At 45.6% G+C, this 13,401-nt stretch overlaps 1 protein-coding gene across 4 annotated transcripts in view; it reads left to right on the forward strand.

Annotated features, from left to right (window-relative positions):
- Positions 1–13,401, forward strand: part of MORC2 (MORC family CW-type zinc finger 2) — a 119,834-nt gene that overhangs the window by 75,036 nt on the left and 31,397 nt on the right. For 3 of the 4 annotated variants that reach the window (XM_040416716.1, XM_040416717.1, XM_040416714.1), the window contains exons 14-18: positions 4,254–4,394; positions 6,199–6,353; positions 6,638–6,766; positions 9,712–9,817; positions 10,435–10,567. In XM_040416716.1, coding sequence (XP_040272650.1) covers positions 4,254–4,394; positions 6,199–6,353; positions 6,638–6,766; positions 9,712–9,817; positions 10,435–10,567 — 664 coding nt within the window. The remainder of the gene's footprint in view (positions 1–4,253; positions 4,395–6,198; positions 6,354–6,637; positions 6,767–9,711; positions 9,818–10,434; positions 10,568–13,401) is intronic. The other variant, XM_040416715.1, reaches the window with a different exon arrangement.

A 13,401-nucleotide genomic window follows, 5' to 3' on the forward strand; every position in this document is an offset into this window, starting at 1 on the left:
AATCAAGGTTGGACCTTGGTTTGAGCATTAGCTCTTTGGAGGGTCAGGTCTCGGCGCTTTCAAATTTTTTCCAGCGCCCTCTGGCCCCCCTCGGACCTGTAAGGACTTTTCTTCAGGGAGTGGCACATACGGTTCCTCCGTTACCGCCTTGAGATCTGAATTTAGTCCTCTTAGCGCTCCAGGCTTCCCCCTTTGAGCCTCTACGGGAGATTTCTCTCCCACTCCTGTCCTGGAAGGTGGTTTTCCTTGTGGCTATTACTTCCACCAGACGGGTGTCTGAGTTCGCGGCCCTTTCTTGTAGAGAACCCTTACTGGTTCTTCATAAGGATAAAGCGGTTCTCCGGCCCGTTCCTTCCTTTCTTCCGAAGGTGGTCTCAGACTTCCATATCAACAAGGAAATTGTCCTTCCCTCTCCTTCACACCCTCTAAGGATCTATTTAGCATCCTCCGCTCCCTTCCGCCGTACAGACTCCCTTTTTATCATTCCGGAGGGTCCTCGCAAGGGATTGGCGGCCTCCAAGGTGGCAATCGCACGTTGGATTCGGGCAGCAAATGCGGAGGCTTACCGCGCCCGGGACAGAGTTCCGCCCTTAGGTGTCACGGCTCACTCCACCAGAGCGGAGGGCTCATCTTGGGCTTGGAGGAATCGCGCTTTGGCTGGACAGTTGTGTAAGGCGGCTACTTGGTCCTCCTTACATACATTCACAAAATTTTACCAGGTGCATACTTATGCATTGGCGGACGCTGCCTTGGGCCGCCTGGCCTTGCAGGCGGCAGTTTCCTAGATGCCTGCAGGGACGCTGTTTCCATTGGGCTGTGGTTTTCCCTCCTTGTGGGTGTCCCACGGTTCCTGTGTCCCCCAATGAATATGGGCGAGAAAAGGAGATTTTTGTATAACTTACCAGTAAAATCTCTTTCTCGCTCTTCATTGGGGGACACACCTCCCACCCAGTATTGTTGTTCAACCACAGCTGTGGCTGTTTCTGGTTAGAACCCCGTTGGGTTTTTGGCATGGTTGGTGTTCCATATTTTTTTCTTTGGTTGGCTTGCTTCTCCTACTGCTTGTACACCGACTGAAGCTCTATAGCTATAGCTGCCAAGGGAGGAGCTAACAGCTTTTACTAGTGTCAACGCCTCCTAGAGGACATGGCTATACCCACGGTTCCTGTGTCCCCCAATAACGAGCGAGAAACAGATTTTACTGGTAAGTTATACAAAAATCTCCTTTTTCCGTCCCAGCACATCGTTATCTGCCCTCACCTCCCCCGCCGCTGGGCCCTGCATGCGCTATTCCGAGAGTCCCGACCGTTTTGTTGGGATCCCTATGCGCGGCGCTCGTCATGCTCCTCAGCGTCCTGAGGGGGCGGGGACGTTCCTTCCTTCCGCGGATCTCTGCAGCTCTCTGATCGGGGAACACAGGGGTCCGGCGGCCATTCTGGTAGGAGTATCGCTACCCCCTCCAGCATTGAGCTCTATTGCAGCACACATCTGACCCAATCAGTACTTCCCCTCAGGCCACCCGCAGGGCCACCTACTATGCATGCACTACTTGCAAGGTAAAATTCCCTCATGGACAGGAAGACTCTCTGTGTTTGGCATGCCATGCGCCCATGTAGGTCGAACACCCCCCCCCCCCCCCCCCCCCACCCCTCTCCAGCCCACAGAAGTGCAGGACCCATCTGTCAGTGTGGAACCAGACTGGGAATGGGCCGTGTCCCGGGAAGTGGAGGACCTATCTAAGATATCCCAATCCACCCTTTCTCTCATGGGTCGTTTGGTTGATAAATTGCCACCTGCGCAGTCCGCACCGTTTCAGGGCGTCCACTCCAGGGGCAGGCCTCCTAACAAGCGTCTCAGAGCAGAACACCATTCCTCCTATTACTCCTCAGCATCCCCTCCCGGTTCCTAATTACAGGCGTCCTCCCTCTTGGGAGACGCAATGTCGGAGGGGGAGATTTCGGACTCTGAGGTGGATCCGGAACAGTCTTCCCAAATTGCATCCATGGTGGATAGCCTGGTATCTGCCGTCCGTGACACTTTTCAGGTGCAGGATGACCTTCCCTCCACCAGCCACCAGGGGGTGTCTTTTCTGCGCTTGAAGCATGCCCCCAAGACTTTCCCCTTGCACAATGACTTCTCTGTGGTTGTCGCCAAGGCATGGGACCAGCCAGGTCTGCCCTTTCTGGTCCCAAAGAGGCTGGACCTGCTCTATACTTTTCCCACTGAGTGCGTGGCGAAATGGTCCTCTCCTCCGAAGGTGGATCCCCAGTTCGCTCGCCTGTGAAAAATACGGCGATTCCGGTAGCCGACAGATCCTCTCTCCATGACCCTATGGACAGTCTCATAAAGTCTCTCGCCAAGTCCGTCTTTGCAGCCAGCGGCTCAGCACTACGGCCCATTTTCGCTTCTGCCTGGGTGGCCAAGGCGGTCTCGGAGTGGGCCCTCCGTTTGAACCAGGACTTGGCGGCGGATCTCCCCCCAGCCGAGTTCTAATCCTTGGCGGTTCAAATCTCTCAGGCAGGGAAGTATCTTTGTGAGGCGGCCCTGGATGCTGGGGCTATGGTCGCATGTTCCTCGGCCCTCGCGGTATCTATCCGCCGAAAACTCTGGGTTAAAGTTTGGGCGTGCTTTGAGGATCTACCTGTCCGTTTCTGATCCTTTTCGGCGTATGGACACTTTGTTCGTAGTCCCTGAAGGTCCTCGCAAGGGATTGGCGGCCTTCAAGGTGACGATTGCCAGCGATTCGGTCAGCGATTGCCGAGGCATACCGCTCCTGAGACAAGGCACCTCCCCCTGGGATCACGGCCCACTCTACCAGAGCGGTCGAGGCTTCTTGGGCTCACCTTCACCATGCATCGGCATCTCAATTGTGTAAGGCTGCGACTTGGTCCTCCTTGCACACGTTCACAAAATTTTACCGGGTGCATTCTCTGGCCTCGGCACATGCTGCTCTGGGGCGCAGGGTCTTGCAGGCCGCAGTGTAGTAACTTCCACGAGGGAATTGTTTTCCATGGGGTTCAGGTTTTCCCTCCCCGTGGACTGCTTTAGGGCGTCCCGCGGTCCCGTGTCCCCCAATGATACGAGCAAGAAAACAAGATTTTTGTGAACTCACCTGTAAAATCTCTTTTTCGCTTAGTTCATTGGGGGACACAGCACCCACACAATTTTCTTAGTGCGGCATGTAGGGGCAGTCGGTTGCCATTTGGGACCTCGGTTCTGGTTTGGTCTTACGGCGGTGTGCGGTTCTAGTTTGTTTTTCAGTTTACTTTCTGCTTCTCCTACTGCTTGGGCACAAACTGATATGCTCTCTCCAGGCTGGAGGGGGTATAGCTTGCAGAGGAGGAGCTAACAGTTTTCAGCCTAGTGTCGCCTCCTAGTGGCAGCAAACAGCTATACCCACGGTCCTGTGTCCCCCAATGAACTAAGCGAGAAAGAGATTTTACAGGTGAGTTCACAAAAATCTTGTTTTTTCAAATGCATATTTTTATAGATTTTTAGGTTATTATAGATTTTACAGATTTTTTATTTTTAGATACAAACCATAACAACCCTCACCCACGCCATTCCGATAAACCCCCTTTAACAACTCTTCAAGGCCTTAGTCCAATATGAATCCAAGTCCAATAAATTGCAAAGCACTGCAAACTCTGTCTGTGTTGTCCATCATCCAGGCAATCCTAGAGGTAAACTCCACACACATAGGGCTCATGCACACAAACATATTTTTTGTGTTTGTTCTATTATTATTGTTGCTCGGAAGTGAAACCATTCACTTCAGTGGGGCCGCAAAAAAATGGAACTGACTCCGTGTGCGTTCCATGTCCGCATGTCCGTTCCACTATACCTTGTAAATCATTCTTCCATAATTCATGTAATTACATTCAGATTTGCTTCTGTAGTTTTTAAAACCAAAGCCAGAAATGGATTATAAATGGCGGAAATGTATAAATGAAAGACAGTCTTCTCGTTTTTGAACCCACTGCTGGCTTTAACTTAAAAACTAAAAAAACAACATAAAAAAACCTGAATGTGGAAACTGAGCCTTACAGAAGTAATTTGCATAAAGAGCACATGATAAGTAGCACTTAAAACATAAGAGAGGGGCTATGATGGTGACATGGACCACAGGTCCAGGCGTGGACTGTGTAAGGGAAAGAGGGAATTATGTGCATACATTTATATATCTCTGTATTCTCTGAAAGAATGTGCCATTGATAGGCTACTAATGCACTTTGTGCATATTTTGCTTTTAGGGCCCTGAAAGAACCAAAGGAGTTAAATTTTATCTTTGGAGTGAATATCGAGCAGCGTGAACTTGATGGCATGTTTGTGTACAACTGTAGTCGGTTAATAAAAATGTATGAAAAGGTGGGACCTCAGCTTGAAGGAGGAATGTAAGTATTACTTTGTATTTGCAAACCAGATTAACATATTGTAAGGGGTACTCTGGGACTCTTTTATATTCTTTAAGAAAAGCATAGATGAAGTTTCATTTTTAAAAGGGATTCTCTGAGATGTTTAAATTGATTCCCTATGATAGGTCATCAGTATTAGATCAGTGGGGTGTCCAACTCCTGGCACACCTTGCCCATCAGCTGTTCCTGCAGTAGCTCCGGTGGCTAAACTACACGGCTCCATCCATTTTATTCAGCACTGCTTTAATAGGAACCTGTCACATGGAATGTAGCATCTGAGCTGCAGGCAGCATACTATAGAGCAGGAAGAGCAGAGCAGATTGATAATTTGAAAAGGATCAGTATAATTTATATTTAATTCATTTGAATTCCTGTTCATTCTGGGCTTTGAAGTCAAGGAGGCGGTCCTATCAGTGATTGACGGTCTTCCCTATGACTGTGTATACAGGGATAACTGTCAGTCACTGATAGGACCAACTCCTGGACTTTAAAGCCCTGGACAGAGCTGTATGTAGTTTTTGCGCCATAGTGACTGCAGAACATGTGATTGTGGGGGTGCCAGTAGTCAGACCTACACTGATCTAATAGGCTCAGGATAGGTCATCAATAGCTGATAGGCGAGGTTCTGACACCCCACACGTATTCAGTGTACAGCTCTGCAGTTACCAGCTCTAGTCCACTACACAATGGACACAGCCGTGAGGTTCTGGCGCTGACTTCTGGTTCCAGGGTTACTCTGAAACAGCTGATTGGCATGAGTGCGGGGTGTTGGACCACCAATCAGATATTGATGGCCTTTCTGAGGAAAAGCCATCAATATTACCCCTTTCAGCCTTGGGTGATCTTCTGTATTTGCTCTTCCATTTTTCACTTCCTGCCTTCCTGGAGCCATACATTTTTTACTTTTCTGTTCACAGTCGTATGAGGGCTTGTTTTTTGTGGACCAAATTGTACTTTCTAATGGCACCATTTAATGTTGCATAAAATATTGTGGGAAGCTGGGAAAAAATTCCAAATGGAAAAAAAAACAATAATGCAATTTCACTTTAGTTTTATAGATTTAGTTTTTATGGTGTTCCCTATGTGGTAAAACTGAGTGATGCCCTTCATTCTTCCGGGTCAATACAATTACAGCAATAGCACATTTATATTGTTTTTCTTGTGTTTTAAAACTTTTGGGAAAAATAATATTTTTTTCTTTTCATCTCCTTATTATGACCCCCATAACTTTTGTGAACAGCGTTGGTACAGGAGGGAGGTGTTATCAATGATTGATAGCATTGTATGTATAAGTGCATGCAGAGATAGCTGTCAGTGACTGGTAACCCCTCCCTCCTGTACCTATAGCTGTTCATAGGAGGTAGAAAAAGCAAAAATATAAATGTATAAATTACAAGCTTTACTAATTCTTCCTTTCTGCTGCAGCTCTCTCCCTGTAACTGTCAGTTTCTAACAATAGATATGACTGGTGACTGAAGGATGTAACCTCAGTATGTGGACATGAACATAACTATACTGATTTACCACCAGGGGCACCATTATAATGAAGTAAATAGAATATCTAACTACTGGAGCATTTTTATAACAGAAAGTAAATTACAAAAGTAACCCGTTTTTCGTGCTGATTTACATAAATGTAATATTTTATAGTGGCACAACCCCTTTAATGTTTAACATCCTTGCTGCTGATTTCCACATTTTGTGTGGAAGCTTATTTTTTATTTTTTTTTGCATATGTTCTGCAGGCCATACATATAATCATTTTGACTGCTTCTCTTTCTAGTGCCTGTGGAGGAGTAGTAGGGGTGGTTGATGTTCCTTATCTTGTTCTGGAGCCCACACACAACAAACAAGACTTCGCTGATGCTAAGGAGTACCGACACCTTCTGAAAGCTATGGGGGAGCACTTAGCGCAGTACTGGAAAGATATTGGCATAGGTGAATTATGTTTGTGAAGCTCTGTGTTTGCTTGTCTTGACACAATAGAATAGTGTTGTTTAAATCACACGTGTGTCATGTTTTCATTTATAATGGAAACCCTTGCACATTGCTGGACCAGCCGTATCCTGTGGCATCAAGCTTCTTAGCTTCATGGCTGTAGTCTGAGTAAAACAAACCTATTATGCTCCCCTGTCGGTTCCCATTGGTGAATTCCAACTTCATTGTCTGCTTTCACTGACTGCAAAAATTAACTACCTTGCTTTCCTTATTCTCTCCCATAGCTGAGAAGGGCATTGTAAAATTCTGGGATGAATTTGGTTACATATCTGCCAACTGGAATCAGCCGCCGTCTATTGAGCTAAGGTATAAGCGAAGACGTGCCATGGAGATCCCAACCACTATTCAGTGCGGTGAGTACCTTTGTTTCTAGTTATTGCTTAGTCTGATTTACTAATTCAGAAGGAGGACTCAGATTGGCGATCTCAACAACTACATAACCATTAAGGCTGGATCTACATCATGGTTTTGCCCTATGTTTAACATATACATTGGGGGAGAGGGGGGAGGATGCAGAAACATAGTACACTATATTTTTCCATTCTGCAGCATCCAGCAAAAAATGTATACATTAATGTATACTTTTTCTTACCATGGAATCCTGTGATGCATCTGTTGGCGCATCCATGTAACGTATATGTTTTTTTAAAACGTTAATGGATTTTAATTTGGATGTTGAGTATTGGCTGCAAATTTATCTAGAAATAAATATGTCTGTGCATCTGAAATTTAGTTGGTTTAAACTCATAAAAGTTTCTTCCGTGCGATTTGTGTATTTGCTAAATTCTTCAGTGCGTATCAGGTTGAGGCAGCAGCATTTGAGGGCAGCCTTCTCTTTCAGCTGCCAGACAGAGACATCATATTTACAGCTTCTAATATGAAGCAGTGTGTGGATTAACTGGTAGCCCAGACTGAAAAAGAACAAAATACAAGATTAAACCACTTTATATATTCTAGTGTAATCTCCTTCTAAGGCCTCATGCACAGCAGGTCCGTGCCTGTATTGGGGCCCGCAAACAGTGGGTCTGCAATATATGGGCACTGGCCGTATGCACACCATATCACAGATGTGGACCTATTCACTTGAATGGTTCCGCAATCTGGAAAGTGGCCTCTGCACCACAAAAAAAGTAGTGCATTCCCTACTTTTCTGCGGTGCGGACCGTTGGATGCGGATCACAGACCCCATTCAAGTGAATAGGTCCGTGTCCGCAGACGGTGGTCGGTGCCCATGCTTTGCGAACTGTATGAGGCCTAAATGTAGCAAACATTTGTGCTATCAGTGGGACCTAACTTCTAGAATTTTTTTTAAAATATTTTCTTCTAAAATGAATCTCTGAACAGTGGTAAATCCAATTTAGTCTGACCTGTTTTACACTGTCTAACTACCACAGTCATTTTTTATTGGCCCCTAGCAATTTATCCAGTGCCAAATTAATCAGGTCTTCAGAGAGGGACAGGAGGTTTGTCAGGACATAAGTTTTCTCTTACTACCATGTTGAATCATATTTCTATTAGATGAGTTGTCTGAATGGCTTTAAAAAGTAAAGTAATACTTCACCAATCCCCTGCTGCTCCTGTCTCAATGCTTCCGTGCCCCCATGTAGGGCTGCAGCAAACGATTATTTTAGCAACCGAGTATTCTACCAATTATTTTTACGATTAATCGAGTACTCTAATAAGAAAAAATTAATGAACAGACTGTTTTCCTTCATAAAAACTTATCAGACCCCCTGCCATCAGTCCCCAACACCCTTCGTTTTCCCCTGTGCGATCACCCCAAGTGCATCAGTTCCCCCCAGTGCCACCAGCGCCGTTCCCCCCCAGTGCCATTAGCTCCACTATCCACTAGTGCCATCAGCTCCCCCCCATGCCATCAGCTCTGTTCCCCCAGTGCCTTCAGCTCTACCCCACCCCAGTGCCTTCAGCTCCACTCCCCTAGTGCCATCAGCCCCTCCATGCCATCCATTGCCATGTCCCCCACTCCCCCAGTGCCTCCATGCCATCTATTGCCATGTGATGTCCCCCACTGCCATCAGATTAGCCCCTCCATGCCATGTTCCCCAGTGCCATCTGCTCCTCCATGCCATCCATTGCCATGTCCTCCTCCCCCAGTGCCTCCATGCCATCTGTCTCCCTGCTAACTTATACTTACCTTTTCTGGCAGTGTGCTAACATGGAGTCCGCAGGAGACGGACCGCATCTTCTTCCCACTTCCCGGCATGCACTGGGCGGTACCTAATGTCACACACAGCGTCAGCCAGCACGCTGACCATGTGTGCACGTAAGGCCCTGGCAGCGCGGTGCGGACGGGAGGCCACGGAGCGGTGAGTGAGAGGCTTCTCTTCACTCACGCTCCGTGGTCACGTGATTTAAACGAATCCTCGATGCAGGGAAACTGCATGGAGGATATTTTTGCATCGATGAATCGTTGCAGCCCTACCCCCATGCCAGTTTCTGCTTCCTTTTGGACGCAGGGAATGTGACAGTTCGATAAATCACTGGCCAGAACAGTGACCTGCAGCAGCCAGTGATTGACTGGGAAGTCACAGTTATGCATTGAGTGGAACTAGGCAGTAACAACCAGTGGGGCACTCGGGAAGCATCAGAATGGGAGCTGCAGGGGTTTGGTGAGGTGAGTATAAGCCATTCTAACAGGGTTACCTGATCTCTACCATCTGGAAAACCCCTTTCGAAATTTAGGTGAACCTCTTTAGCCCTTTTTTTGGAGTTTGGGAAAATCTACAACAATGACAAGTCATATATATTGCATTAGGGCATTAGGGCACTTTCACACTTGCGGCAGGACGGATCTGACAGGTTGTTCACCCTGTCGGATCCGTCCTTCCGCTATTTCGCCGGACCGCCGCTCCGTCCCCATTGACTATAATGGGGACGGGGGCGGAGCTCCGACGCAGCACGGGAGTTTGCGGTGAGAGGCCGCCGGACTAAAAAGTCGGACATGCAGTACTTTTAGTCCGGCGGCCTTTCGCCGTGCTGCTCCGGAGCTCTGCCTTCGTCCCCATTATAGTTAATGGGGACAGAGCGGCGGCACAGCGAAATAGCGGAAGGACGGATCAGACAGGGTTAACAGCCTGTCGGATCCGTCCTGCCGCTAGTGTGACAGTACCCTAACATCTCCAAAGTTAATGTATAATGTAACTATTCCATCTGTACATAGGTTAAAATTACATGTATTTGAAATGTATTTTTTGTTGGTGACCCCTCTTCTGGGCATACATTTTTTTTTTTATTACTGACACTTTTCCTTGCCAATTATTATTTCTTTTTATTCCAGATCTATGCTTGAAATGGCGGACTCTTCCTTTCCAGCTTAGTGCTGTAGAGAAGGAATACCCAGATACATGGGTCTGCACAATGAATCCTGACACAGATCAATATAGGTCCGTAGTTTGGAGAATGATACAATGGTTTCTTTAGCATTTACATATATCTGAATTACAGCTGAGAGGAGCTAGACAGCCTACGGTTTTCTCTATGCTTAGTACAATCATAGTGGTAGATGGTATGACGATAGATATATAAATATGGTGATGACTAGATGTAAAATTGTAGCAAGATGGTTTTAAAATGTCTGTGCATGTGGCTTTATCACCAATTTCTCCACCCTAAACTGTCTTTATTTCCTTTTTAACCTTTCACAATGCAAGCATTGAATGCCACCATAACACACATAGTAACGTTAGCAATTGATGTAGTTCAGTCTGCAACTGCTAAATCACCAGAACACACCCGTTTAGTTCAGCATTAGATATATTGTATTTTTATGGATCTAGTCCTAACTTTAGTTGGGAAAAAAAAACTACACGAAAAATTGAATGATTTCAGTCTTAAGACATTTGTCTGGAAGCATAACCGGTCTCCTCTTCAAATTTGTGACTTTCTGTCAGTGATTCACTATGGCCAATGGAGATGTGTATAAGAATATGGAAGTGCGCTTTAAATGTGTGAAAAATGTTAATTTCTCTGATATGGAAGTAAGTTGCTGTCCTGATTTCAGATGTGAGTATGTGGAGCTAAAACAGAAACTTCCTGTCGGAGTGCTTAAGAAAGAGACTGTATCCCAGGAAGAAAAGAAAAAAACTCTAAGTGAAAAGATCCAAAAACAACAGGAGAAGCTACAAACTCTGCAGGTAATAAATACAGATTAGTAGATTATGATTAATCATATTTTATAGTTGTGGCATGTACACGTAATCTTTAAATGTACACCGTAACTGCCTGAGCAGAATGTTTAATAGTATCCGTCACAATAATGTGCATGGGCCACTTGGCCTGGATACCGAACAATTAGGCTCTGAGAGAAGAGACAGCAGGATGATGACGTAAAACATATGTGCGGTCATCTATACTCTGCTAATAGGTCAGGGATATACAGCTCTCCAGTCTTAGGGTCCAATCACACGTCCATATGTGTTTTTCGTATCCACAAATTGCGGATCCGCAAAACACAGACATCGGCAATGTGTGTTCCGCATTTTACGGACCACACATCACCAGCACTCTCATAGAAAATGCCTTTTCTTGTCCGCAATTGCATTCAAGAATAGGACATGTTCTATTTTTTTGCGGAACAGAAGTGCGGATCCACGGATGCGGACAGCACATTCCGGCCCCATTGAAAATTAATGGGTCCGCACCTGTTCCGCAAAATTGTGTAGCAGGGAGACAGATGGCATGGAGGCACTGGGGGAGGAGGACATAGCAATTAGAACGGATGTGGACCCATTTTGCGGACGTGTGAATGGACCCTGATTTGTAAGACCTGAGTATCGCAGGAGAGACTCCCTTGTACAATGCCACTAATGTATAGATCATTGTAGCAGCCTTTCTAACATAGGATCTGTCGAAGCCTCCCCTACTGATTGCTTGAGCAATACAATAGAGCAGGGATGTTCAACCTACAGCCCTCCAGCTGTTGTAAAACTACAACTCCCATCATGCCCTTCTGTAGGCTGTCTGGGCATGCTGGGAGTTGTAGTTTTGCAACAGCTGGAGGGATGCAGATTGGGCATCCCTGCAATAGAGGGCTATATGCATAAGTAAGCAATCCATCATCTATATAAGAAAGGCACGATGGGGAGTGAATTTACGCAAACCGAGTGCACTTTATAAGCAAGCTGCAAGTACATAACGTTTGTGAGAGAATTAGGCCCAGTGCTTCAGTCAGTAATGGAGGTGTCAATTGATCTTATGTTAGAAAGGCTGCCTCATTGATCTGTACATTAGTGGCATTGTGCAAGGGAGTCTCTCCTGCGATGCTCAGGTCTTACATACAAGACTGGAGAGCTGTATATCCCTGACCTATTAGCAGAGAATAGATGATGCTACGTATGTCTTATGTCGTCATCCTCCTGTCTGTTTCCTTAGAGCTAGATTGTTAGGTATCCAGGGCGGGTGGCCCATACGTATTTTTGTGACTGAAACTATTAAACTATGTGTTAACGGCCAGTTAAATGTGTTGTCACTTCAGCAATTAGCATTTATTATATAGAAGTTAATACCAGGCACTTACTAATGTATTGTTATTGTCCATATTATTTCCTTTGCTGGCTGGATTCATTTTCCCATCACATTATACACTGCTTGTTTCTATGGTTACGACCACCCTGCAATCCAGCAGTGGCGGCCATGCTTGCACACTATAGGAAAAAGCACTGGACTCTCTGGTGGCCTGGTCTGTGCAAGCACGACCACCCCTGATGGATTGCAGAGTGGTCGTAACCATGGAAACGAGCAGTGTATAATGTGATAGAAAAATTAACCAAGCCAGCAAAGGAGGCAATAATAAATGCTATTTGCTGAAGTGAGACAGAACCTTTAAAGTGTATACTTCAGGGACAACATAGACCATCCTATATTTAGATGTTATCTCGAAATATAGCCCAATATTTTCAGGTAGTTAAAAAAAAATACTAAAGAATTACTTAATTTTTGTTTACAAAAAAAGGTGGTGTGGGGACCTAACCTGGGTAAAGGTATTTATATACACATACAGTGGATATAAAAAGTCTACACACCCCTGTTAAAATGTCAGGTTTCTGTGCTGTAAAAAAATGAGACAAAGATAAATCATTTCAGAACTTTTTCCACCTTTAATGTGACCTATAAACTGTACCACTCAATTGAAAAACAAACTGAAATCTTTTAGGTAGAGGGAAGAAAAAATATAAAAATAAAATATGGTTGCATAAGTGTGCACACCCTTAGGCCTCATGCACACCGCAAACCGCCGCCCGGTCCGCAAACCGCCGCCCGTGTTGCCTTCCGCAATTTGCGGAACGGAACGGGCGCCGGCAATATAAATGCATATTCTTGTCCGCAAAGCACGGACAAGAATAGGACATGTTATATTGCCGGCGCAATATGTTATATTTTTTTAGTGGGGCCGCGGAACGGAGCCACGGATGCGGACAGCACACTTTGCGGGAAACATTTTGACTTGGCAAGATTTGCCCACTCTTCTTTGCAAAAACACTCTAAATCTGTCAGATTGTCATCTCCTGTGCACAGCCCTCTTCAGATCACCCCACAGATTTTCAATCGGATTCAGGTCTGGGCTCTGGCTGGGCCATTCCAAAACTTTAATCATCTTCTGGTGAAGCCATTCCTTTGTTGATTTCGATGTATGCTTTGGGTAGTTGTCATGCTAAAAGTTGAAGTTCCTCTTCATGTTCAGCTTTCTAGCAGAAGCCTGAAAGTTTTTTTGTGCCAATATTGACTGGTATTTGGAACTGTTCATAATTGCCTCTAGCTTAACTAAGGCCCCAGTTCCAGCTGAAGAAAAACGGCCCCAAAGAATGATGCTGCCACCACCATGCTTCACTGTGGGTATGGTGTTCTTTTGGTGATGTGCAGTGTTGTTTTTGGGCCAAACATATCTTTTGGAATTATGGCCAAAAAGTTCAACCTTGGTTTCATCAGACCATAACACCTTTTCCTACATGCTTTTGGGAGACTTCAGATG

Source organism: Bufo bufo, chromosome 2, assembly GCF_905171765.1.
Source record: "Bufo bufo chromosome 2, aBufBuf1.1, whole genome shotgun sequence".
NCBI classification, from domain to species: domain Eukaryota; kingdom Metazoa; phylum Chordata; class Amphibia; order Anura; family Bufonidae; genus Bufo; species Bufo bufo.